This window comes from Rhinatrema bivittatum, chromosome 1 (assembly GCF_901001135.1).
Source record: "Rhinatrema bivittatum chromosome 1, aRhiBiv1.1, whole genome shotgun sequence".
NCBI classification, from domain to species: Eukaryota; Metazoa; Chordata; class Amphibia; order Gymnophiona; family Rhinatrematidae; genus Rhinatrema; species Rhinatrema bivittatum.
In genome coordinates this window covers 86,313,277-86,336,514 of record NC_042615.1, presented here as the reverse complement: position 1 = coordinate 86,336,514, position 23,238 = coordinate 86,313,277, and the positions used below count along the sequence as shown (strand labels likewise).

At 44.6% G+C, this 23,238-nt stretch overlaps 1 protein-coding gene across 1 annotated transcript in view; it reads left to right on the top strand.

Annotated features, from left to right (window-relative positions):
* Positions 1–5,635: 5,635 nt before the first annotated feature.
* Positions 5,636–23,238, top strand: part of DDX60 (DExD/H-box helicase 60) — a 444,355-nt gene continuing 426,752 nt past the window's right edge. Inside the window, 3 exon segments of the mRNA XM_029604155.1 lie at positions 5,636–5,643; positions 6,274–6,463; positions 14,083–14,424. Of these exon segments, the coding sequence (XP_029460015.1) occupies positions 5,636–5,643; positions 6,274–6,463; positions 14,083–14,424 (540 nt within the window).

The following is a 23,238-nucleotide window of genomic DNA, read 5'->3' as shown; positions in this document are numbered from 1 at the left end:
CAGAAGGGAATTCCAGGCAATCACCACCCTCTTTGAGATGAAATATTTCCTGACATTGGTTCTGTCATCCTCCTTGGAGTTTCATTTCATGACCCCTGGTTCTATTGATTTCTTTCCAATGGAAAAGGTCTGATGATTGTGCATCATTAAAACCTTTCAGATATCTGAAGGTCTGTATCATATCTCCCCTGCACCTCCTTTCTTCCCAGGTGTACATATTCAGATCCTTCAGCCTCTTCTAGCAGACCTTCTGAGATCTTAGTATCATCCACAAATAGATAAACGTTACCTTCTATCCCTTCCGCCAGGTCACTCACAAAGATATTGAACAGAATTGGTCCCAAAACTGATCCATGTGGCACTCCACTTAACACTGTTCTTTCTTCAGAATAGGTTCCATTTATCATTATACACTGTCTCCTGAGAGTCAACCAGTTTGCAGTCCACACTACTACCTTGGCACTCACTTCCAAGCTTCTCGTTTTATCCACGAGTTTTCTATGTAGGACCATATCAAAAGCTTTACTAAAATCCAAATAAATCACATTGAGTGCACTTCCTTGATCCAATTCTCTAGTCACCCAATGAAAAAAATCAATCAAATGTGTCTGACAGGACCTTCCCCTTGTGAATCCTTGCTGTCTCAGGTTGAGCAACCCACCAGATTGTAGATAGTTCACTATCCTTTCCTTCAGGATAGTCTCCATTAATTTTCCCACCACTGAGGTGAGGCTAACTGGCCTGTAGTTTCCAGCCTCCTCTCTATTTCACTCTTGTGAAGTGGGAGCACTATTGCTCTTCTCCAATCTTGTGGCACCACTGCTGTTTCCAGGGATCTATTGATCAGGTCCTTCAGCATACCCGCCAGCATATCTCTGAGCTCCCTCAGTATCCTGGGATGTAGCTCATCTGGCCCCATGGCCTTGTCCACTTTCAGTTTTCCTCACTTTTCCCGTACATTCTCTTCTGTAAACGGAGTTCTGTCTATGCAACTCCCATCCACAGTCTTGTCAACCAGCAATGATCCTTCTCCAGGGTCTTCTATAGTGAACACTGAACTGAAGTATTTGTTTAATATTTTGGCCATTTCTTCCACTCTCTCCACACATTGATCTTTGTCACCTTTCATTTGGACCTTTCTCCTTTCTCTAATATATCTGAAAAATGTTTTGTTACCTTGCTTTAACTCATTGGCAGTCCTTTCTTCTGCCTGGCTTTTTGCTTTCTTTCTTTCACCAGATATTCTTCCCTGTCAGGCCGATACAGAAAAACTTGCGGGAGAGCCGGCGAGCGCCCGCTCTCCTGGCGCACGCACATGCCACTCTCCTGGACATGCGATTCAGGAGGATGGCCTATGCAAATTAGGGCCCATGGTAAAAAGAGGTGCTAGGGACACTAGCGTTTCCCTAGTGCCTCTTTTTTGACAGGAGCGGTGGCTGTCAGCGGGTTTGACAGCCGACGCTCAATTTTGCCAGCGTCGGTTCTCAAACCTGTTGACAGCCATGGGTTTGGAAAACGGACGCCGGCCTAATGGAGCGTCTGTCTTCCGACATATGGGCTGCGGGTCGATTTTAAATTTTTTTTTTAAATTTTTTATTTTTTTATTTTTGGGGCCTCTGATTTAATATCGCTATGATATTAAGTCAGAGAGTGTACAGAAAAGCAGTTTTTTTCTGCTTTTCTGTATATTTCCACAGCGCTGGAAGAAATTAACGCCAGCCTTTGGGCAGGCTTTAATTTTTGAAAGTACAATGTGCGGCTTCGCTGCACATTTTGCTTTTTGTATCCCGTGGAAATAACTAATAGGGCCATCAACATGCATTTGCATGTTGCGGGTGCTATTAGTTTTGGGGGGGTTGGCCGCGCGTTTTCGACATGCTATTACCCCTTACTGACTAAGGTGTAAAGCTAGCACATTGAAAACGTGCAGCCAACCCGTGCTAACAGTGTGCTCTGGTAGAGTGCACTGTACAGTATCGGCCCATGTGTTCCTCATTTTGGGATTTTTTTATATTTCTTGAACGCTGTTCTTTTTTATTTTATTTTATTTGCCACCTCCTTTGAGAACCAGATTGCTTTCTTATTCCTCTTACTTTTGTTTAATTTTCTAACATATAGATTTGAGGCCTTTGTAATTGCTCCTTTTAGTTTGACCCACTGTTATTCCGCATCTCTCATTTTTTCCCAGTCTTCTAGTTCTACCTCTGTGTATGTCCCCATTTTGACAAAGTCTGTATTTTTGAAATGCAAAACTTGGGTCTTTATGTGACTTCTCCATATCCTATTTGCGATATCAAACCGTACTGTTTGATGATCACTGGTGCTGAGGTGGGCACCCACCCGAACGTAAGAGGCATTATCCCCATTAGTGAGCACTAATAACTCCCTCCCTGGTATGATTTATTTGAACAGAGCCCCTTGCAGGGCATCCACTATCTCTCTACTTCTGGTAGATTCTGCAGAAGGGATTCTCCAGTCTTTGTCTGGCAGATTAAAATCTCTAACAATCAACAGTTCTTCCTTCTTTCCCACCTTTTGGATGTCATCCACCAGATCTCTGTCTAGCTCTTTCATTTGAGTCAGAGGGCTCTAAACCACTCCTGTAAAAATGGATGCACCATCATCTTTGTTTAGGACTGCCCATAATGCTTCTTCTCTACCCCACATTCCTTGCAGTTCAGTTGCTTGGATATTGTTTTTGACATAAAGTGCTACTCCTATCCTTTTTTATGTCCTTTTTGTACTCTCTTAACAAGTTATAGCGCAGTATGGCCGTATCCCAATCATGAGAATCTGTGAACCATGTCTCTGTAACAGCAACCTCCTCCACCATTAGGCCCTGCAGGTCTGGGATTTTATTGCTCAAACTATGAGCATTTGTAGTCATAGCTTTCCAATTTTTCTCATTTGATTTGATGCACTTCCTAGACACCTTTTCTGCTTTTTTTTTGAGCTGATTAATATTGTTATTTTCTCCTCCCACTTCCTGTATTGCTTGGGGTTGATATGCCAATTTCATTGGCCATCTCCTGCCATCCCCATTCTTTAGTTTTAATGTCTGATAATATATGATCTGAATTTCTCACTTAGCATACTCCTTCCTGCTACAGACAAATGTAGTCCATCCTTACCATATAGCCTTTTACTGCTCCATACATGACCCCAGCCTCCTATTTATCCAAAACCACTTTCTGAACACCAGGTTTTGAGCCAGGAATTGAAATTATCTATATGGCATAGCTTCTCATTTCCCTTTCCATGTACAGGTAATACTTCTGAGAATGCAATAGGCTTTGCAGTGTGTCTTATCATCTTGTCTAGATTTTGGAAATCTTTTTTGTCATTGGTCCCCAGATGGATGATAACACTGATATCAAAGTTCCTACTTTCTTCTTCACTGACTTGGACTATCTGGTTTGCATTTCTACTGGCTGAGGATTCTGGAAGGCATTTAACTGTTGTGTCACCATCAAAATGGGCTCCCAAATTGGTTCCTTTGATGACTGAGTCTCCCAGCAGAAGAAGCTTTCTTTTATGACATTTGATTCTGTTTAAGGGCTGCTGGGTGCATTGGGTGACTTCACTTTTAGAAATCACTTCAAAATCTATTGCTGAGGTTTCTTCATTCTCCAATGCAGAAAAAGTATTATGTAGGGGTAACAGTGGGGAGAGTGGGTGTCTCTTCATCACAGGCCTTATTCTGCCAGAGCCCACTGTTATCCTCTTGCTCCTGGGTTTTTGAATCCTGGATATCCGACATCTCTGTGGGAGTGGGGGTTGATGCACAGGATGCTGCAAAGTTGGGGAAGGTGGGTGTCTGTCACATGTATTGTTGTACCAGAACCCACTGTAATCCATTTTTTCATGGGTTTCTGAAACATCTGTGGGAGATGGGCAAGAAATACTAGATGGTTCAAGGAAGGGGAGGTGCATTGAAACTTGGACAATTCCTTTCTTAGATGAATCAGCTCCATTTTACTTGTAGACAACTGATGGGAAGCAGCCTGATTTTTATTCGAAAGCTTGTCTAAACAGAAAAGTTTCTAACAGGCTGTGCCACCCATGGTCCCTTCCCAGGGCCTATCCTGCTTCCCTCTCACCATAACCCTTTCCTTGAGTGCCTTCTATCCTATCCTCTTCTCTTTGCATCCCGATGTTAAGTGTACTCCTTTCTGTCATCCCCCTCCCTCTCAAGGTCTCTTTCCGAATCCTTTCTCTCCTGTGCTCCTCCTGCCCTTTCAAAATGCCTTCCCTAATATCCTGATTTTTCCTTCCCACAGCTCCTCCTGAGTTCTCTCCTTTCTGCTGTCTGCTTTCTGTGGCCCATTCTCCACCCTTTCCTGAGTGCTGGTCTTGCCATAGCTCCTTTCCTCCTTTCCTTCTCCCTCAATCTCTCCACCCAAGCACCATGTTAGTGCATGTTTGCTCCCTCACTGTCATACCAGGGGGGCATCCTGATCATGTTCATTCTCCTCCTCTGGCCATGTGGGCTTCCCCTACTTCTTTCAATATGACTTCAGGCTTCTTATAGCGGTACTCAGCCAGACTCTTCCCCACCTCTTTTCTGTGCTGGTTTGGGCTCCTCAAGGTCGCAGTCTTCTTCTCCTCTCAGCATGTGATCAGGCAGTGATAGTAGGCAGCAGCAGCTTTAGAGAAGAGCTTCAGAGGTGAGGTCAGCTAGCTCTTTTTCTCAGAATCTGTATTTTGCTTGTCTACCTTCCAGAGGACCCCTGGTTAAGAATCACTGCTGTAAAGTACTCATGCTAAATTTTAAGTGAATTTAGTACAACAATAATCATGTTGTGTGACATGGGCAAGGTCTAGGGATCAGACCTCAGCTTGTGTCTTTCCTCTATCAGGTGACGGGGCAAGATCAGGTCAGCACCATTTTAAAAAATGCCACCAACTGGGTCCGGGGCTAGGGGCACCCCAGGTCCCACCGAGGGAGCTTCTTCAAAATTATAAGATTTGGCAGGGGGAGAATGAATGTAGGGAGGGTGCTTGGGGGTGCAGAGTCCCCTGAACCCTAATGAGATTTTTTTTAGATCAGTATTGGAGTGGTATGGGGGGGGGGGGGGTCCAGTGTCTTGATGCATGTATCTGGAAAGGGGGTGGGGGGCACTATGTATTTTGTGAGGTCAGGGTTAAGGGCTAGGGGGTCATATTTTCTTTAACTTTGGGGTGTTGGGGCTGCTACTTGAGGTGGCCCCAGGTTGAGTTGGGTATTAGCCCTGACCCCCAACTGAACTCTTATTTTTTGCCTGACTTTTTTTCAGTGACTAGCTCCTTAAGTTGATGGCAGTCTCTAGAGGTTGGGGCTGCCATGTCACCTAAAAAGCAACTAGCCACGTTGTTTTGTCCTGCGGTGTTTGACCTCATGACAAAACAAAACGCCATAGCGTTGTAATGTTTTTTTTAGGGGAGAGGCCCCAATTATCATGGCGACACCCCTGCGCAATAGTGGGACTCTTCTCACGAAAAAACATTGCGGCTTAATGGTTCTAGGCATGGCCGGTGGAAGCACTAGGTGAACTAGGTAGGGCCTTAGTTACCAGGGTTCTAGGGGCAGCAGCCGACAAGTGACCTGTCCATCCTCACCCGACCCAGCTACCGGATCAAGTGGGGTTGGATGAGGATGAACGGGTGAGGACTACCGGTTCGAGTCGGGTCTCTCTACCGGCTGGAGTCAAACTAGTTTGACTCCAGCTGGTAGGGGGCGGCGCGATGGGGGGGCAGCACAAGTCAGAAGGTTGCCTAGGGCACCTAACACCGGCCCTGGCTCTAGGTAATAGTTTGGTACTGACACAGCATACAGCTTTTAGCTATTTCAGGCCAACTTGGGGAGAACAAAGTTTTGAAAGAGATCAGGAAGGAGAGACATTCTCCTAAGTTCAGGAAACAGGTAAAAATGTGTGATTATTTTCTCGAGAGTGTGGTTAGGGAATAAAATGTAAGAGAAGCAGAATTTTGATTGGGTAGATTGGTGTTTAGAGATGATTCTATTTTAATCTATATATGGCTATATTTTATGATATTTGCAATGTCTTTGATATTTTATAATTTGGTATGATTTAATGCTGCTGTATATTGTTTTCTGTAAGGCGAGTAATCAAATTTAGATAAATAAATAAATAGGCTTCTTGCTTGATTTTGTGTGAATAGTATTCTTACAAAGAATCCTTCTCTTATAGCATTTAGAGGTCACAATATACAAATGTATTTTAGTCTTCATGGTCAATTTGCCCTAATTTCCATTTGCTTTTTTCATACCAGTTATGTGAGTTTACTGTGTGACTATGTGGAGTCTGATTTTTTTCTGATCGATGGAGATTCATTACTAATCACCTGCCTAAGTGACAAGACATTGAAGGAGGGGCAGAATCTGCATCTCTTTTACTTAGTAGAACTTTTTCTGTTGAATTTAACTGAAAAAGGAGCAAAGTATGAAATCATTTTCTTCCAGGTAAGAACTAAATATATTTGTTATACATTCATGAATTGTTACATTTGCCTCAAGGGGAAGGTATCACTTTAAGAAGTCATCAGGCACTGTTTTTGGGTGCAGTTTTAAAAAATGTTTATGCAGGCGCAGAGGGGTTGCAGGTGCAGAGGCCCAGTCCTGCTGTGGAGGAAGAGTGTGACTCTGCTGGCTTTGGGAGGTGGAGGGTGGCAATGGTGCATGCTAGTACAAAAGTGAACTGCACTTCTGAGGTGCAGCTGACATTCGTGTTTTAAGTGGACCATGTTGCACTAAAGGCTATAAGTTATGTATTTATTTTCTAATTTATTAACTGCCTCTCCCAAATGGCTACAAATCCTACATTTTTTTTTTGGACCTGGCAGATTCCTCCTATTCCTTTGGACTTCCCTCTCAGTAGGAACTATGGCTGTGATCCAGTGTCATGAGCCTTCAGTCACAACTACCCGCCTGGTTTATGGCCGCGATCCCCTACCTGAGCATCGGGGAGGCTGCAGGAGTATGGCCCCAGTTGTTCCCGCGTGCCGGCGCGGACCTCCGCGGTGGCTACCAGCTTGGGAGGCATCCCTACTCCTTCCTCGTGGCATCGGGCTGGTTTCCTCCGTGGCCGGGAATCCAAGATGGCCGCTGTACTCTTAGGCATGAGGCCGCGCCCCCTTACAGAATTTAAAGGGACCTCATTCCTTTAATTGCCTGCACCTGTTCCCAATGAACCAGACCATGGGGAAGTATATAAGGAGACTTCCTCCGCTCACTCCTTGACTTGGCAACTTCGTTGTTCGAGTCTGCTTGCTTCGGTGAGTCTTCTGGTGCTTTGGATCCTTGATTCTGGGTTCCTGTTTCTTCTTGGTGATTCCTCGGTGTGTGACTTCGGACTGGCAAGTGGTGATTCTTTGGTGTGTGACTTCGGACTGGCAAGTGGTGATCCCTCGGTGTGCGACCTCGGACTGGTAAATGACAACCCTCTGGTACTCAACCTTGGACTTCTTCCGGACCATCGTCTCCAAGGGCCCATCTAAGTCCCAGCGGCTCGGGTCCCTACGGGCTCCTCCCGGGGGGACCGTGGGCTTCCAGTGGCGAAGCTCCAGTTGGCCCTTGCACCGACTTCACGACTCTTCGCTTTCTCCATGGTCGCCTCAGTCTTCAGTGCCGAGGGTCAGCCGATCCCATCTTCTGTTCCACCTCACCACCCGATGGGGGAACCTAAGGACCCACCTCCTAAGGTATATCATCCTTCCATCGGTCCAAGGGTTCACAAGCCTGATCATAACAGATTGCCAAGTCAATGAACCCGGCGGAGGTGTCTGCCCGCCAGGCCATCCCTGGAATGGCCCAACGTATGATGGACCAGCAAAAGACCCTTAAAGCTCTTGTCTCAGCGGTGGAGAGCCTGAACCAGTGCTTCGAAGCATCGGGGCCCTTGAACCCCACCTTGCCATCTCCATCCATGGCTTCTGGGGGCCGCTCAGTAATCCGCCTGCCTACACTGCCACATTTTTCTGGGGAACCTCAGGCCTGCAGGGGTTTCATTAACCAGTATAATATGCACTTCCGCCTACAGTCGGCCCTTTTTCTCAATGACGCTACCAAGACCACCTTCATTCTCTCTCTCCTCGAAGGGAAGGCCCTAGAATGGGCTTCCCCCTGTGGGAATGGGATGACCCCATCCTGAGTAATTTGAGAGAGTTCTGGGAGCTCTTCCGGATGAGTTTCGGCGATTCCATGCAGGAGGTTTCCGCTGAGCCCAAGCTCCTTCAACTGCACCAGGGTTCAAGGACCCTGGTCGAGTTTGCCATTGAATTCAGGACCCTTTCCTCAGAGCTTGGCTGGGGCCCCGACTGCTTATGAACCATCTTCTTTCAGGGACTCAGCCCCAGAATCAAGGACGAGCTCGCGGGCCAGGAGCTACCTAGGTCCTTGAACGCCCTCATCGACCTGGCAGGGCGTATTGATAGGCATCATCAAGAATGCCGCCAAGAGTCCCAGATGACCACGAAAGCCTCGACTCCTTCGAGACGCCCTCGACGCTCACCTTCTCCCAAAGGTGAATCGGGAGTCCCCCGAACACCGGCCGAAGAGCCCATGCAATTGGGCCGTGAGAAACTCTCCACACAAGAGTGCCGACGGCAAATCAGAGAAGGGCTTTGCTTCTACTGCGGCGCGGCGGGCCATCAGGTAGCTGCATGCCCGGCGCGGCCGGGAAACTCTTGGGCCTAGGACCTGAAGGAGGTTTCTTCCTGGGCCTAACGTCACCTGCACCTCCACTCACGCTACCAGTGGCTCTGACATCTGCAGACGGCGAGTTCCACACGTTAGTCCTGGTAGACTCCGGGGACGGGGGCAATTTTATTATGAAGAGTCTGGTGGAGCATTTGAAAATTCCACAGGTCCTCGTCCGAGCTCCATTGGTCATCTCGTCTATCCAAGGCAAGCCCCTCCCAGGACGTGTGACACACATCACGGAACCCGTCCAAATGAAGGTTGGGCTTCTTCACCTCAAGCGGATGCCCTTCCACATCCTGGAACACTCCATACACCCTATCGTTCTGGGACTTCCCTGGCTCCAAAAACACTGCCCCCAGTTCGACTGGAGAACCTTACAGTTAACCCAATGGGGGCCGAATTGTCACGACAATTGCCTCCAATCGCTAGTTTCAGTGCAATGCTCCACCACTCTCATCAGTCTCCAAGGCTTGCCGACCCCCTATGCGGCGTACTTGCATGTCTTCTCCAAGCGGAAGGCCGAGACACTCCTACCTCACCGACCATTCGACTGTGTCATTAACTTCCGTCCTGGCATAGAACCTTCTTGGGGCTGCACTTATGCCCTTTCACCCTCGGAGACTCAATCCATGTCCCAGTACATCAAAGAAAATCTGGAGAAGGGCTTCATCTGCAAATCAACATCCCCGGCAGGGGCCGGTTTCTTCTTCATCACGAAGAAGGATGGAACCCTTCGCCCTTGCATCGACTACCAGGGCCTGAATGCCATAACCATCAAGGACCGTTCCCCTTGCCCTTAATCTCCGAGCTTTTCGATCATCTGCAAGGCACGAAAATCTTTACCAAGTTGGATCTCCGGGGGGCATATAATTTGATCCGCATCAAGGAGGGAGACGAATGGAAAACGGCCTTCAACACCTGAGACGGCCATTATGAGTACCTAGTGATGCCTTTTGGGCTCTGCAATGCTTCAGAGGTGTTTCAAAACACCATGAATGAAATACTCTGCGACCTGTTATATCGTTGTGTTGTCGTGTTCCTCGATGAAATCTTGATTTTCTCTGATTCCCCTGCTACTCACCGTCAGCACGTCATCCAGGTACTTCAACACCTAAGAGAAAACACTTTATGCCAAGCTCGAAAAATGTCTCTTCGAGCGAGAGTCTCTCCCTTTCTTGGGGTATATTGTCTCCAGTGAAGGATTCTGCATGGACCCCAGAAACTAAAAGCCAACCTGGAATGGCCGCAAACATCCGGTCTGGAACCACTCCAACGGTTTTTGGGTTTCGCCAATTACTACCGCTCATTTATCTCTCATTATGCGTCCATTGTTGCACTTCTGATGGCCTTAACTAAAAAAGGCGTAGACCTCAAGAACTGGCCCCCCTGGAGCGGTAGCCGCCTTCCTCCGCCTTAAAGATGCGTTCCTTCGCCAGCCGTGTCTCCACCATCCTGATCCGCAATGGCCATTCGTCATTGAGGTGGACGCATCCTCAGAAGGCATAAGGGCTGTCCTGAGCCAGAATTCGGACCACCACAAGTTACACCCATGTGCCTTCCTCTCTCGCCAGTTCTTCCTGGCAGAGTGGAACTACGCCATTGGCAATAAAGAGCTCCTGGCCATTAAAGTGGCCTTAGAGGAATGGTGTCCTTGGATGGAGGGGGCCCAACATTCGTTTACGGTCTACACAGACCACAACAATCTTGAGTACATGCATCGTGCACAGCGACTCAATCCTCGACAGGCATGATGGGTGTTATTCTTCACCCTCTTCAATTTTGTCCTATGTTATAGGCTGGCTGTCAAGAACTTTAAGGCCGACACCTTGTCCCATGTCTTTGAGACTACAGAAACTTCAGACGACCCTCAGTTTATCATTGAGCCATCACGCGTCCTGTTATCCGCCACCATGACCATCCCTCCCGGGAAGACTCTTGTTCTGCTGCATCTGCGGAAACAAGTTTTGGGGTGGGATCATGACTCCCATTGCTTGGGTCATCCAGGACAACATCGTACCTTACAGACCCTTCGCCGTTACTATTGGTGGCCCAAGGTCAACAAGGATGTCAGATCCTATGTGGAATCCTGCCAGTCATGTGCCCATCATAAGAGGGTTCTAGGTTCGTTCCCAGACTTGCTCCAGCCATTACCAGTGCCCACTGAACCCTGGACCCATCTCGCGACGGACTTCATGGTCGATCTGCCTTCGTCCGGTGGGAACACTGTCATATGGGTAGTCATAGATCGATTCAGCAAGATGGCACACTTCGTGCCTTTCCCAGGGTTGCTGTCCGCACCATAGTTGGCCCAGCTGTTCATCCAGCACATTTTCAGGCTGCATGGTCTACCCAGAAGCATCCTCTCGGACCAAGGCCCCCAATTTAGTGCCAGATTCTGGAGGGCCCTCTTCCAGAAATTTGACGTCACCCTGGACTATACTTCTGGCTACCACCCACAAACCAACGGTCTGACAGAAAGGACAAATTAAACCCTCAAGCAGTTCCTTCGCATCTATGTGAATGAGAAACAGGATGACTGGGCAAGTCTACTTCCGTGGGCGGAATTTGCCCTCAATTCACACCTTTCCATGGCCACTGGATCCTCTTCCTTCCAGGTGGTCTATGGGAAGCAACCACATCCGCCGCTGCCTGTTCCCATTTCCGTCACGTCTCCTGTGGCCCAATTCTTGGCGGACAAACTGCATCGTCTCTGGGTCTCCACACGGCACGCACTGCTCAAGGCCAGTCAGATGGTGAAAAGGTATGCAGATCGTCGACGGAGACCATACCCGCCTCTGAGACCTGGTCAAAAGGTATGGCTGAGCACACAATTTATCCATCTGAAATTGCCTTCAGCACAACTGGCCCCTCGATTTATTGGACCATTTCCCATCCTCCATCGGTTGGTGCATTGTGTTATTATCAGCTTCGACTACCACCATCACTCAAGATCCATAACACATTCCATGCCTCACTTTTGAAGCCCCTGGTGCTGTCTTGGCCTTCCAGCATGCCTCCGACACCCCAACCTTTCACCTCTGAAGATGACCTCACCTGTCAGGTCCAAGAGGTACTGGATGTTTGGAAGCATAGGAAGAGATGAGGGTATCTGCTAGCCTGGGAAGGGTTCGGTCCCAAAGAAAACACGTGGGAGCCGCTGGCCAACATCCTAGACCGGGACCACCCGTCCAAACCCAGGCCTCCTGGGAGGCGCCCTAAAGAGGAGGGTACTGTTGTCTGTGCCGCGGCCGTGATCCCTACCTGACCCATGACGGCGGGGCCACCGCGGGAGCATCGGGGAGACCGCGGGAGTATGGCCCCAGTTGTTCCCGCACACCGGCACGGACCTCCGCGGTGGGCTACAGGCTTGGGAGGCATCCCTGCTCCTCCCTTGTGGCATCGGCTGCTTTCCTCCGCGGCAGGGAATCCAAGATGGTCGCTGTCCTCTTAGCCGCAAGGCCATGCACCCTTACAGAATTTAAAGGGACCTTGTCCCTTTAATTGCCTGCACCTGTTCCCAATGAACCAGACCAGGGGAAGCATATAAGGAGACTTCCTCCGCTCACTCCTTGACTTGGCAACTTCGTTGTTCGAGTCTGCTTGCTTCGGTGAGTCTTCTGGTGCTTCAGATCCTTGATTCCGGGTTCCTGTTTCTTCTTGGTGATTCCTTGGTGTGTGACTTCGGACTGGCAAGTGTTGATCCCTTGGAGTGCGACCTCGGACTGGTAAGCGATGACCCTCTGGTACTCAACCTTGGACTTCTTCCAGACCATCGTCTCCAAGGGCCCACCTAAGTCCCAATGGCCCGGGTCCCTATGGGCCCCTCCCAGGGGGACCGCGGGCTTCCAGTGGCAAAGCTCCAGTTGGCCCTTGCACCGACCTCACGACTCCTCAATCTCTCAAAAGTCCACCTAATTCCCAGCGGCAGGGGTCCCTACGGGCTCCTTCCGGGGCGACCATGGGCTTCCAGTGGCGAAGACCCAGTTGGCTTCTCCGACGTGCCCTGGGTGATTTTATAACTGCTGCTTCCATGAATTAAACATAGTTTTACATGCGAAAATGGTTTTGATTATTTAGCTCCAGCTAGGCTATTTGCATGCATGTTAAGTTACATGCCATACTGGGTCAGACCAAGGGTCCATCAAGCCCAGCTTGGTAACTGTAATGCATGTGCAATTGACTAGGGATGTGCAATCGTTTTTCCCGAATTAGGAAATTTCAATGAAATTGTCTAATTCGGAATGGTTCGGGAGAACCGAAAAACGATCACATTTTTTACAAAATTTCGAAAAAAATTCATTTTCGGGTTAGCGCGTGCTAACTCCCGATAGCACGTGCTAACTCTGATGCGCACTAACCCGAAAATCGGGGCTCCCAAAAAAAACCCCTCAAACCATGGGAAAAAACAAAATTCCTGTGTGTGTGTGTGTGTGGGGGGGGGGGCTCCGAACCAAAGCCCAACACAAAATCCTAACCCGAAGCACATCTCTACAATTGACATGCATTGTACACTGGCATTAACATTGATATATAAGCCCCTAATATAATGCCAGGAAGATCAAGCAATGTGGTATTGACACGAAAAACTCGTTCCTTCCTAGCCTGGTGTCACCTCCTATGTGGTATGAGAACCTCAGTCTTCTGCAAGCTCACTTGTGCTTGTGGCCTATCCACCTTCTGTTGTGGCTGTGGCATGGTGCAGTTGTGGTCTCTCTGGCCTCTTGCTGGTTCTGGTTCTCTTTCCTCAGCTACAAGATAGGCAAAAGCAGACCATAGTAGCCAAACATTTTGGCAGGAAGTAATCAGAGCAGCAAGGAAGCTATTTTGAATTGGTCTACAGCTCAGTAGGTGTGTCTAGTATTGCAATTTAAATGCAATATTGCGCGATATATATATATATACATATATATGTCTTGACACAAATAACAGAGTTATTATTATTTTTTCCTAAAATTGGCAATATTTGCTGCTGTAACGTGTGCTAGTAGGATGCATAAAGCGGTATCCCTCCTTCATCATCTTTTTTTGCATCTGTTTTGCATATTAACATAAAAATTAGCGATTAAATATTTTTCCATGTGATGCAAACTTTTTTCCATGTATCTCGTGAAATTGACCTTTTAACGTGCGATCGGGCAATTTTTCATGCAGTCATGCCCTATTGCAGCTTAGTGAATGCCCCCCTTAATTATGCTTTTTTCCCCATTGTGGATTTCATTTTGCATTAAAACAAGATAAGTAAAATTAAATACTGCAACTTTACTCTCTTTATGAGATTTTTGAGCATTCCTCTTGGCTTATTTATTTACACTAAAGAAAGTTGGAAGCATCACGTCTAAGATTAAAAAGCACCCTAACGTCATATTTTTCATTTTTTGCAGGATGTAAATCATCTCTATTTCCATAGTCCTGATCTTCTTTCCCTGCGCACTGCATTAATTATCCACCTTGATATCAACACAGACATTGAAGTCCATACTCAGTTTGACAACTTTTTGTCACAAAAATGGCGTAGTTTCCTGAAGAAAAGGCACCCTTATTTTCTGATTGTTTCCAATGAAGGAAGGAATCTGCATCATACCCACTTTTTAAACTTATTTATTATTCATGCTCTGGGAAATAAAATCCATGCTGTACTCACTGAAGGCCTGGAATCTGAAATTGTTAGAGTTTTTGGCTTCCATATTCAGAGTAAATTTATTCACCAGCATTTTGTGATGAAAGTAAGTAACTAAATATATATTCATTTATTTTACAATATTGTATATTGCTCTTTATATTATAAATTGAATTAGACTGGCATTTTGGAAAATTTAGATTTCATAAAGGTCTAAAATCCAAATTAACTTATGTCTCAGGAGGAATATTATTTATTAATATTTTTTTACTTTATCAATTTCTTGGTTTTGAAAAAGCATCAAAAAGAACCAGAATAGAAGAAGTAAACAAACACATTCCATAATAATCTACTAATGATGCTACAAAAACAGACCACAATATTGGAGAAGTGAGCCATTACAAACAGAAAAAAAATGATTTAGGAAAAGAAAAATCAAGCAGGAAGGAGTGAAATATATTGCGAGAATGTCCTATCTGGAACAGTTCCATCAAGCCGATGGAACCTATCCTAGCACTCTAAAAGGTATTTAATAAGGGCAAAAGTAGATATGCAACCGGCTGGCACCATTCTTCTTCAGATGGCACATGGCCTGGAGCCTTTGGGATGCTCCAGACCCCACTAGGCCATCAGGGGTCCTATAGTCATAAGGTATGACTGAGAGGGTTTGTGCTACAGTGAGAGAGGTCTGGATGCCTTTGGGGGGGAGTTAGAGGAGAATTTGAGACATGCCAATAGGGGAAGCCAATAGGGGAAGTTGGAGGTCTATTCAGAGATCTATGGAGAGAGGGGTCAAAGACCATTGCTTGCAAAGGGATGTGGTAGATAAGGAAGGAGAGTGACCTTAAACATGGGTATTTATTTTTAATGTTTTTGAAATTGGAGACTGGAGCTGCCTCTCTGTGTGGAGGGGTCATTTGGGCTGCTCTGGTCCTTTAACAAGATGGAGGTCTAGGATGAAGGGGCCACCATCGCATAGCATTGGGTGGGTCTATTAACCCATGATAATTTTACCTATGGTATTTTTATCTCTTGGAAAAATATTGCAGCTTAGTAAATGAAGCCCTTAGATTGTAAGATCCTCCAGGACAGAGAAATGTCTATAACTGCAAATGACTCATATTATACTTGAATTTGGAAAGGCGAGAAGCATGTTATAAAATTGGGCGTACATTTGAAAATCTACCCCTAAATATTTGTATATTCAGCAATGCAGATTTGAATAAATCTGTGGTTAGTGATAGAGGTCTCAAATCAAATAGATTATGAACCAACCTTAAGATTCACTGTTTTCATCATAATATTTTTGCAGTATGAAAAAAACATGAAATCTTTTTGCAAAGGATTGACTGAATATGGAAAGAACTCCAAGGATGCAACATTGTGTTCTCTGTCTGAACATTTAAGTTTGAAGAATATGAAGAAGAAGGTACAGTAATTATCTTACATTGTTCAGCATTGAACTGCAAAACCTGGAAACCCAGATCTGAAGCTCATCTGTGCCATTTAGTGGGTCCTGTGGTAAAAAGTTAAAATGCATGTTAAAATGAGACTTAGGCCTGGATTCACCATTCTAATGCAGAATAGTGAATCCAGTGAAAAATGGGGTGGGGGGGATGAAGGGGGGGGTGGGCCTGCGAAAGCTGGCAGCCATCGCACCACCGTGGTGTTATCGCTGCCAGTTTTCGCACCCAATAGCACCACCGTGAAAGGTGATGCTATTGGGCGTGCTATAGGCGACAATAACGGTGCTTACCTTATCGCCGCCAGCGAAAACATTGCAGTGCCCGCCTCCTCGCCGCCCGCCTCCTCCCCTCGCTATCCGACTCCACCCCGACTGCCCTGACTCCACCTCTGGCAAGCTATCGCACGCGAAAAAGGACTTTTCGCTTGCGATAGCCGCTTTTCATACGTGATAAGCGATAGAAAATGGCCCCCTTCATTTGTTATGCAAGACATTTCATCATCATCATCATCCTCATGATCATAATTGGGAGGGTAATTTTCACAGGGACTTCTGTTGATGAAACAGTGCTCTATGTGCAGAAATTACTTTTTACTAAATTGCCCGCCTGATATGTGGATAAACTTATGCATATATGTCATTTACATATATACGTTTTTCTGAACTCTGCAGATACATTTCTGAGGGTGGAGTTGGGGAAGGGTTTAGAATTATACACATACCACTGGATTTTAAAAAGTATGTATATAAATGTTCTCCAAAAATATATGTGCACAAATAGCAGGTGTGCATGCAGGTTAATCTGGTGGGATAATTTTCAAAGTGGATTTATGTGCGTAAATTCATTTTGAAAATTGGTGTAATTTATACTCGTATTTACCATGTAAATTAGGTATGATGTCCAAAAATTATCCCTTTATTTCCTACATGCTTTTCCAATAAAATAATACAAAGTGAATGCTAAAATTTGCTCTCACTAACAACTAGGATTGAATTGCATAGTCTGGGTAAACAAATAAGCGTGGGAGTAGCTTGCTTGTTGCGGAGATTACTACCCCAAACCAGTTAAGCCTGATACTTCACTTTGAATACATATACAGTGCAGCTCACTGCTTCAATGGCAGGGGGGATGACGATAAGAGGATTTACATTCAGACAACTAACAACTAGGATTGAATTGCATAGGCTGGGTAAACAAATAAGCGTGGGAGTAGCTTGCTTGTTGCGACGGTTACTACCCTGAGCCAATACTTCACTTTGAATACATATACAGTGCTGCTCACTGCTTCAACAGCAGGGGGGAATGAAGACAACCAATAAGGACTAAATTGCACAGGGTGGGTAAACAAATAAGCGTGGGAGTAGCTTGCTTATTACGGCGGTTACTACCCCTAACCAATTAGGCTTGATACTTCACTTTTATGCAGCTCCAGCACTGCTCTCTATATCAATGGCAGGGGTGGAAGGAAAAATAGAACCAAAAAGTTACCAATAAGGGCCCTGACCTCAGTGGTCAGAGTAACAGCTAAGTATGAGAAAAATAAGTGTGAAAGCTTGCTGGGCAGACTGGATGGGCCTTTTGGTCTTCTTCTTCTGCTGTCACTTCTATGTTTCTATGTAAAGTAGATGTTAACAGGAACAAATGCTGGGAAATCCCCTGTGCTAACCAACTTGAAGTGAAAGGGCTGGTTTGCGGGGGGGGGGGGGGGGGGATTTTCTTCTCCACTCCCCATAAAGGTTATGATGACCACCTCCTTCCACTGCAGATCGAGTGTCCCATACAAAGTTCCAATTTCCCTGCAGAACAACTACATATGCCCCTAAGTGGTAACTCTTCACCCCCATCTTGATTCAACCTTCCCTCCACAAGAATGATGAAGCCCATCTTGGATAAACTCCCAATCCTGTTCTCCCTCCCCACAAGCATGATGAAGCCCCCTCTGGTAGCTATCCCTTCACCTGTATCTACTAAATCCATTTTGGAGGTGCCTGACTCCATCAATGGCAGGGGGAACTGCAGAGTCTTCCTGCTGCCTCATCTGCCAAACTCAGAATGATACTGTCTAGCAGTACTTCACTACATATTAGATTTAGCGAAGCCCCACTAAGCGGCGACATTTTTTTAATTAGATTGCCATGCCAGCAGTGAGGTGTCTTCTTTCTGGAGGGTTGGGTGGTGGTACAGTCTTGGGTAGCCATCAGAGAGGCTTCATCACTTCTGCGCATAATTATGGTTTTGGGAGGTTGGTTGCCCTGGAGGAGGTGATGTCGTTCTTATAGGGGAGGATTGGGATGAGTGTGGGGATTATCCCCAAAGAGTGTTTCTGCAGTTATTCTGTGGAGACATGGGATTTTGTATAGGTCACTTACATTCTATTTTAAGAGGAGGGGGACATTGGGTGTGATTGTGCAATGGCATAGAAGAAGCATGTGTGGGGGAAGAGAGAGGGAATAATTGTGCCTTAGGGAGAGAGGGAGGATGATATTTTTTTGGGGGGGAGAGGGAATAATTGTGCCATTGGTGGGCGGATGATTGGGCTATGAGAAAAGAGGCATACAGGCTCATTACCCCTCCCACTGAGGTTCATGAAGGAGCTGGAGTACTGGCTTTCCTGTGTTTTCATCCCTATTTATGCTATTGATGTTTAATTTCAACAAGCAAAATTCAGACTGAAAAGATCCTTTCCAAGGATCTTAATCCTTCTGAGAAATCTATTTCTGGCAGATGGATGTTAAGGATGACTGTGGAACTCTCTCTCTGAACAACTGAGGATTTCAAGTAGCTCTGCTGCCATTAAAAGGCCTTAGATACATGACTTTTTAAGCAGGCATTGATGTCAGTAGTAGAATGTTTATATCTTACTGTTATGGAGATCCTAGAGGGAATTTGTTTGATGATCTCAGCCATGTTGTTTAATTGATTAGATTTTTTAAAATCATTTTTTGGCAAGTGATTATATTATTTTATGTTTTGTGATGTGTAATCTTGTTTATATACTTTTTTACTGTACAACGTGAATACTAGAATGGTAGGCTATAAATTATTTCAAACAAACAAACAAACAAATACATAAATAAATATCTGATGACTTTGCATCAAGGTGCATAGTTTTGAAAATTGCCCTCAATAGATTGAAAATTGATCAATTTCATGCTTCTTAACTGTTCTCCTCTGGTGAAGATCAAGATAGAGGAGAACAGTTAAGAAGCATGAAGCTGCTCAGTTTGACCCACCAGAGTGAAAAGTTTATCCACTGAAGAAGATCATTTTTTTGAAACACGGCCATGTTGGGTTGTTGTGCTGGTGTCTAGAAGACTAAGTATGATCGGACGGCATGAAAGCAAGATTTTTAAATGCAATTTGTTTAGAAAGCTAAGTGCCATTGGTATGGCATAAAAGCAAAAAATTTAAATGCAAATTATAAAAAAATGTAAAAAAAAACTCTTTTGAGGCATTAATTATCTGAATACAAGGTGGGTTGGTGGCAGTTAATGAATACTTTATGGCCGCGGTAACCTTATTTGGCCACGGGTGAAACTACCACTTTCCAATCTCAAATATTTTTCAGCAATTGTGTTTAAATTAGGATTAAGGAGTGTAGTTTTATTATTGTTGGTATCATTTTTAAAATCACAAAATCCATGTGTAATCAGGGTTTGCGAGTAAATTTACAAATGAAAAAATGGAGTGGGCCAAGTGCATTCCGGGGAAGGGCCAACATTTATGCGAGTAAGTTGCTATTTAACATTCTGCCAAAGTGCTGCACATATGTCTTTTACATTTGTATATTTAATCCTGCTCAATATTCGATTGTAAATATATTAAAAGTGAAAAAATGGAGGAGTCACATGATGTTGTTAACCAGGGTGTACATGCTAAGCCTGGCTCCAGGTGTCAGCCCCTGAAATCCGCCAGTATCAGAGGCATCAGAACCACGATGAGTGATAAAAGTCTAAAACTGGGAAGCGCATATGAACATCAAATGTTATATGCACAAATCTCCCTCAGTCATGCCAGCTAAACCAGTGAAAAAAGACAAAGAAAAACCCAGAGCAAGTGAAGACAAAATGGCTGCCACAACAGAGAAAAATCAACTGGGCCTGAATGACGACAACATGGTTAATGCTATTACGGTAGCAGTGACGGTGGCGATCACTAATAAACTGGATATATTATCGGAGCAAATCACTGCACTATAATCTTCATTGGATTGAATTTGGGCCTGAGACTTGAAACCTTCTGCCTGTCAGTTGCAGAAGATGAGGCAGTGGAAGCAGCGAAAAAAATGCACAAATTGGAAGCAGTTGTAGCTGCAAATGAAGACGAGATTGCTGAATTAGAGAACCAAATCATGCCGAAACAATCTGCACTTTATAGGATTCTCAGAATTGATAAGGAACATAAACTGGCTGGAATACTTACAGAATGGCTCCCTGTGGCTTTGAGCCTTGCCATCAATTAAGTGCACTAGCAATACAGCAGGCAAACAGATAATAGGAGCAAAATCTGAAACTGGACAAGCAACGTCGCATTGTAAAGCCAGAATTCTTAATTTCGCGCACAAACAAGCGGTCTGGCAAGCTTATCGCACAGTATAACAATGCTCCCGATAAAAATCTAGGATTTTTCATTCCAGGTAGCATCATAGAGAAGAGAGTTTAAGCCCGGCTTGTGGTGAAACAAATAAAGTTTGTGCTACAGTTTCCTGCTAAATTGAGGGTTAGGTAGGATGGCCAAACATGTGTTTGATAAATTGCCAGAAGAAAAAGAAATTTGTTTTTTGAAGTGATTCAGGCAATAGTAATAAAAGAAGAAAATGAAATTACAAATGGTAAAAGTACACCTGATGCATGGAATTGTTTTATGTACCAGCTTTACTGATGCATTGCAGGAACTTGTGACAAGCGCATACTGACCATAACCCGGTTGCTCACACATGGTCATGGTTGATAGCTTGTTGTATGAACTCAGATACTTATTAAAGTTTATTTATGATTGTGTCAACAATATCAAAAGCCCAGGAATTATAACAGATAATAACCAGTTGTAAAGGTGCACTCCGGCCTTGCGATGGAGAAGGTACAGAGAAGGGCAAACCAAAATGATAAAGGGGATGGAACAGCTTCCCTATGAGGAAAGGCCTGAAGAGGTTAGGGCTGTTCAGCTTGGAGAAGAGACGGCTGAGGGGGGGGGGGGGGTATGATAGAGGTGTTTAAAATCATGAGAGGTCTTGAACGAATAGATGTGACTTGGTTATTTTCACTTTCGATATAATAGAAGGACTAGGGGGCATTCCATGAAGTTACCAAGTAGCACATTAAGACTAATTGGAGAAAATTATTTTTCACTCAACGCACAATAAAGCTCTGGAATTTGTTGCCAGAGGATGTGGTTAGTGCAAGTTAGTGTAGCTGGGTTCAAAAAAGGTTTGGATAAGTTCTTGGAGGAGAAGTCCATTAATGGCTATTAATCAATTTTACTTAAGGAATAGCCAATGCTATTAATTGGCATCAGTAGCATGGATCTTCTTAGTGTTTGGGTAATTGCCAGGTTCTTGTGGCCTGGTTTTAGCCTCTGTTGGAAACAGGATGCTGAGCTTGATGGACCCTTGGTCTGACCCAGCATTGCAATTTCTTATGTTCTTATGTTCTTACCAAAGTTTCGGTTCTACATAGTCAACAGCTTTTTGCTTAATTAGGCATATTGATCCAACATTATCTGTTAGTGTTTCAGATGAATTGTTGCTAACCAAAGATTATTTGGTTGCTCTTTGTCTGATATTGACCAAGTGGTTGGCTACTTTAAGTCCATCATTGGCATCTTGGAGTTCATCTGTTTTGGATTTGTTCTTTTTGGAGTGGAAGTCAGTGCAGATGGGATCCAAGAAAAGTCAACTGTAGAGTCAACTGTTGAGTCAACTGTTGAGTCAATGATTATAGGCTCCTTTTCTGAACTTGTTGTCCCCTGAACTGAAAAGCAAGATAAAGTTAGGATCAGCAGTCTATTGACACTTTGGCTACTATGATTTACCTCTATTGTTGAGATTTGTTAGGACATGAGCTGGTACTTTGAGACTCTGGAACTCATGAAGTAAGGGGAGGGGAGATGGTTCGGGGGAAGGACATTTATATATGTGCTGTATATGGAAATACTCTATTTCTGCTCAGACGTTTAATGTTGATATGTTGGATTATTGAATAAAAAATTATCTAAAAAAATAGTGAAAAAATGACTAGTAGGAGTCTGGGTGAAATGGAGGGACTTCAGGCTGAAGAGCCAGAAGGGTCTTCATGTTCTGCAGTTGGACTGGGGCGAACTGGTAGACTAATTGGTAAAAATGGTAATTTTCAATGTTGTGCACATGTTATAAATCCCCAGACTGAACCGTGTAAAAGCCAACATGGGAGATAAAAGCATTTAATTAATGCAAGTAAAATCTACTCGTCTATCTTTTTAAAATTTGAAGTACAATACATGGGTATATCAATGTGCGTACACTTAACTGGCTAAACTCCAATTTATCCGGCTAAGTCATACTTTTGCAGCTCCTTAAACGGAAAATTTTAAACTTATCTGGATAGGAAGCAGCTCTTATCTGGCTATTTTCTGATTTATCTGGCTAAGCAGCAGCATGCTTATCTGGATCAGTTTGATCAGCATTTATTCAGATTGTCCAAAATTGCATGGCTCATGGCTTTTACATGCCCAAGCATTTAACGCGCATATGTAATTGTATTTTATAACCTATACATATCGATTTCTGTGGAGTTTTAAAATACAGTAGCAACTTTGTTTGCACCAATATACATGTGTAAATGATTGCACATGAGCAGTTTTGAAAATTATCCTCTTAGGAAGCAATTTTCACAAATAGTTCAGTAAAGTATGGGGGACACTTCGGAACCTGAAAATAGCAAATTCTCAGAAAAGAAACTATGTGGAAAAAGTACACAGGTACAACAGTGCCCCCATACATTGCATTTGTTTTATCTGTGGATGAGGTTAGGCAGGGGAAATAACATGCGTGCGTCAGAATATTCAATATGCACATGCAATTTATCTTCTTTGTCCAATATTATACATCCTGGAAGGCCTACATTTAGAGCAGCTAAATCTAGCCACCTAGAGAAACTGGGTGACTAGGTTCAGCTGCTCTGCGCAGGATAGTTTGCAAACACAGGATCTAGCCACCAAATTCTGTGGTTAAGTGACTAGATCCATTTTGAAAATTGTTCTCCGTCTTTTACAGCACAACACAGAAGATTCTAGCTGAGGCATCCCAGTCGTACTGGTGAATTGTAAACAAAGCCACTATTAGGCTTGTAACAAAGAAGAGAATGGCATTTTAAAGGAAACTGTGTTTTAACTATGTTGGTTCTTTCCAGCAGTTGAGTTTTCATGATTTCCACAATGAATATATATGAGATAAATTTACTTATCCTGGGTTTCCAATT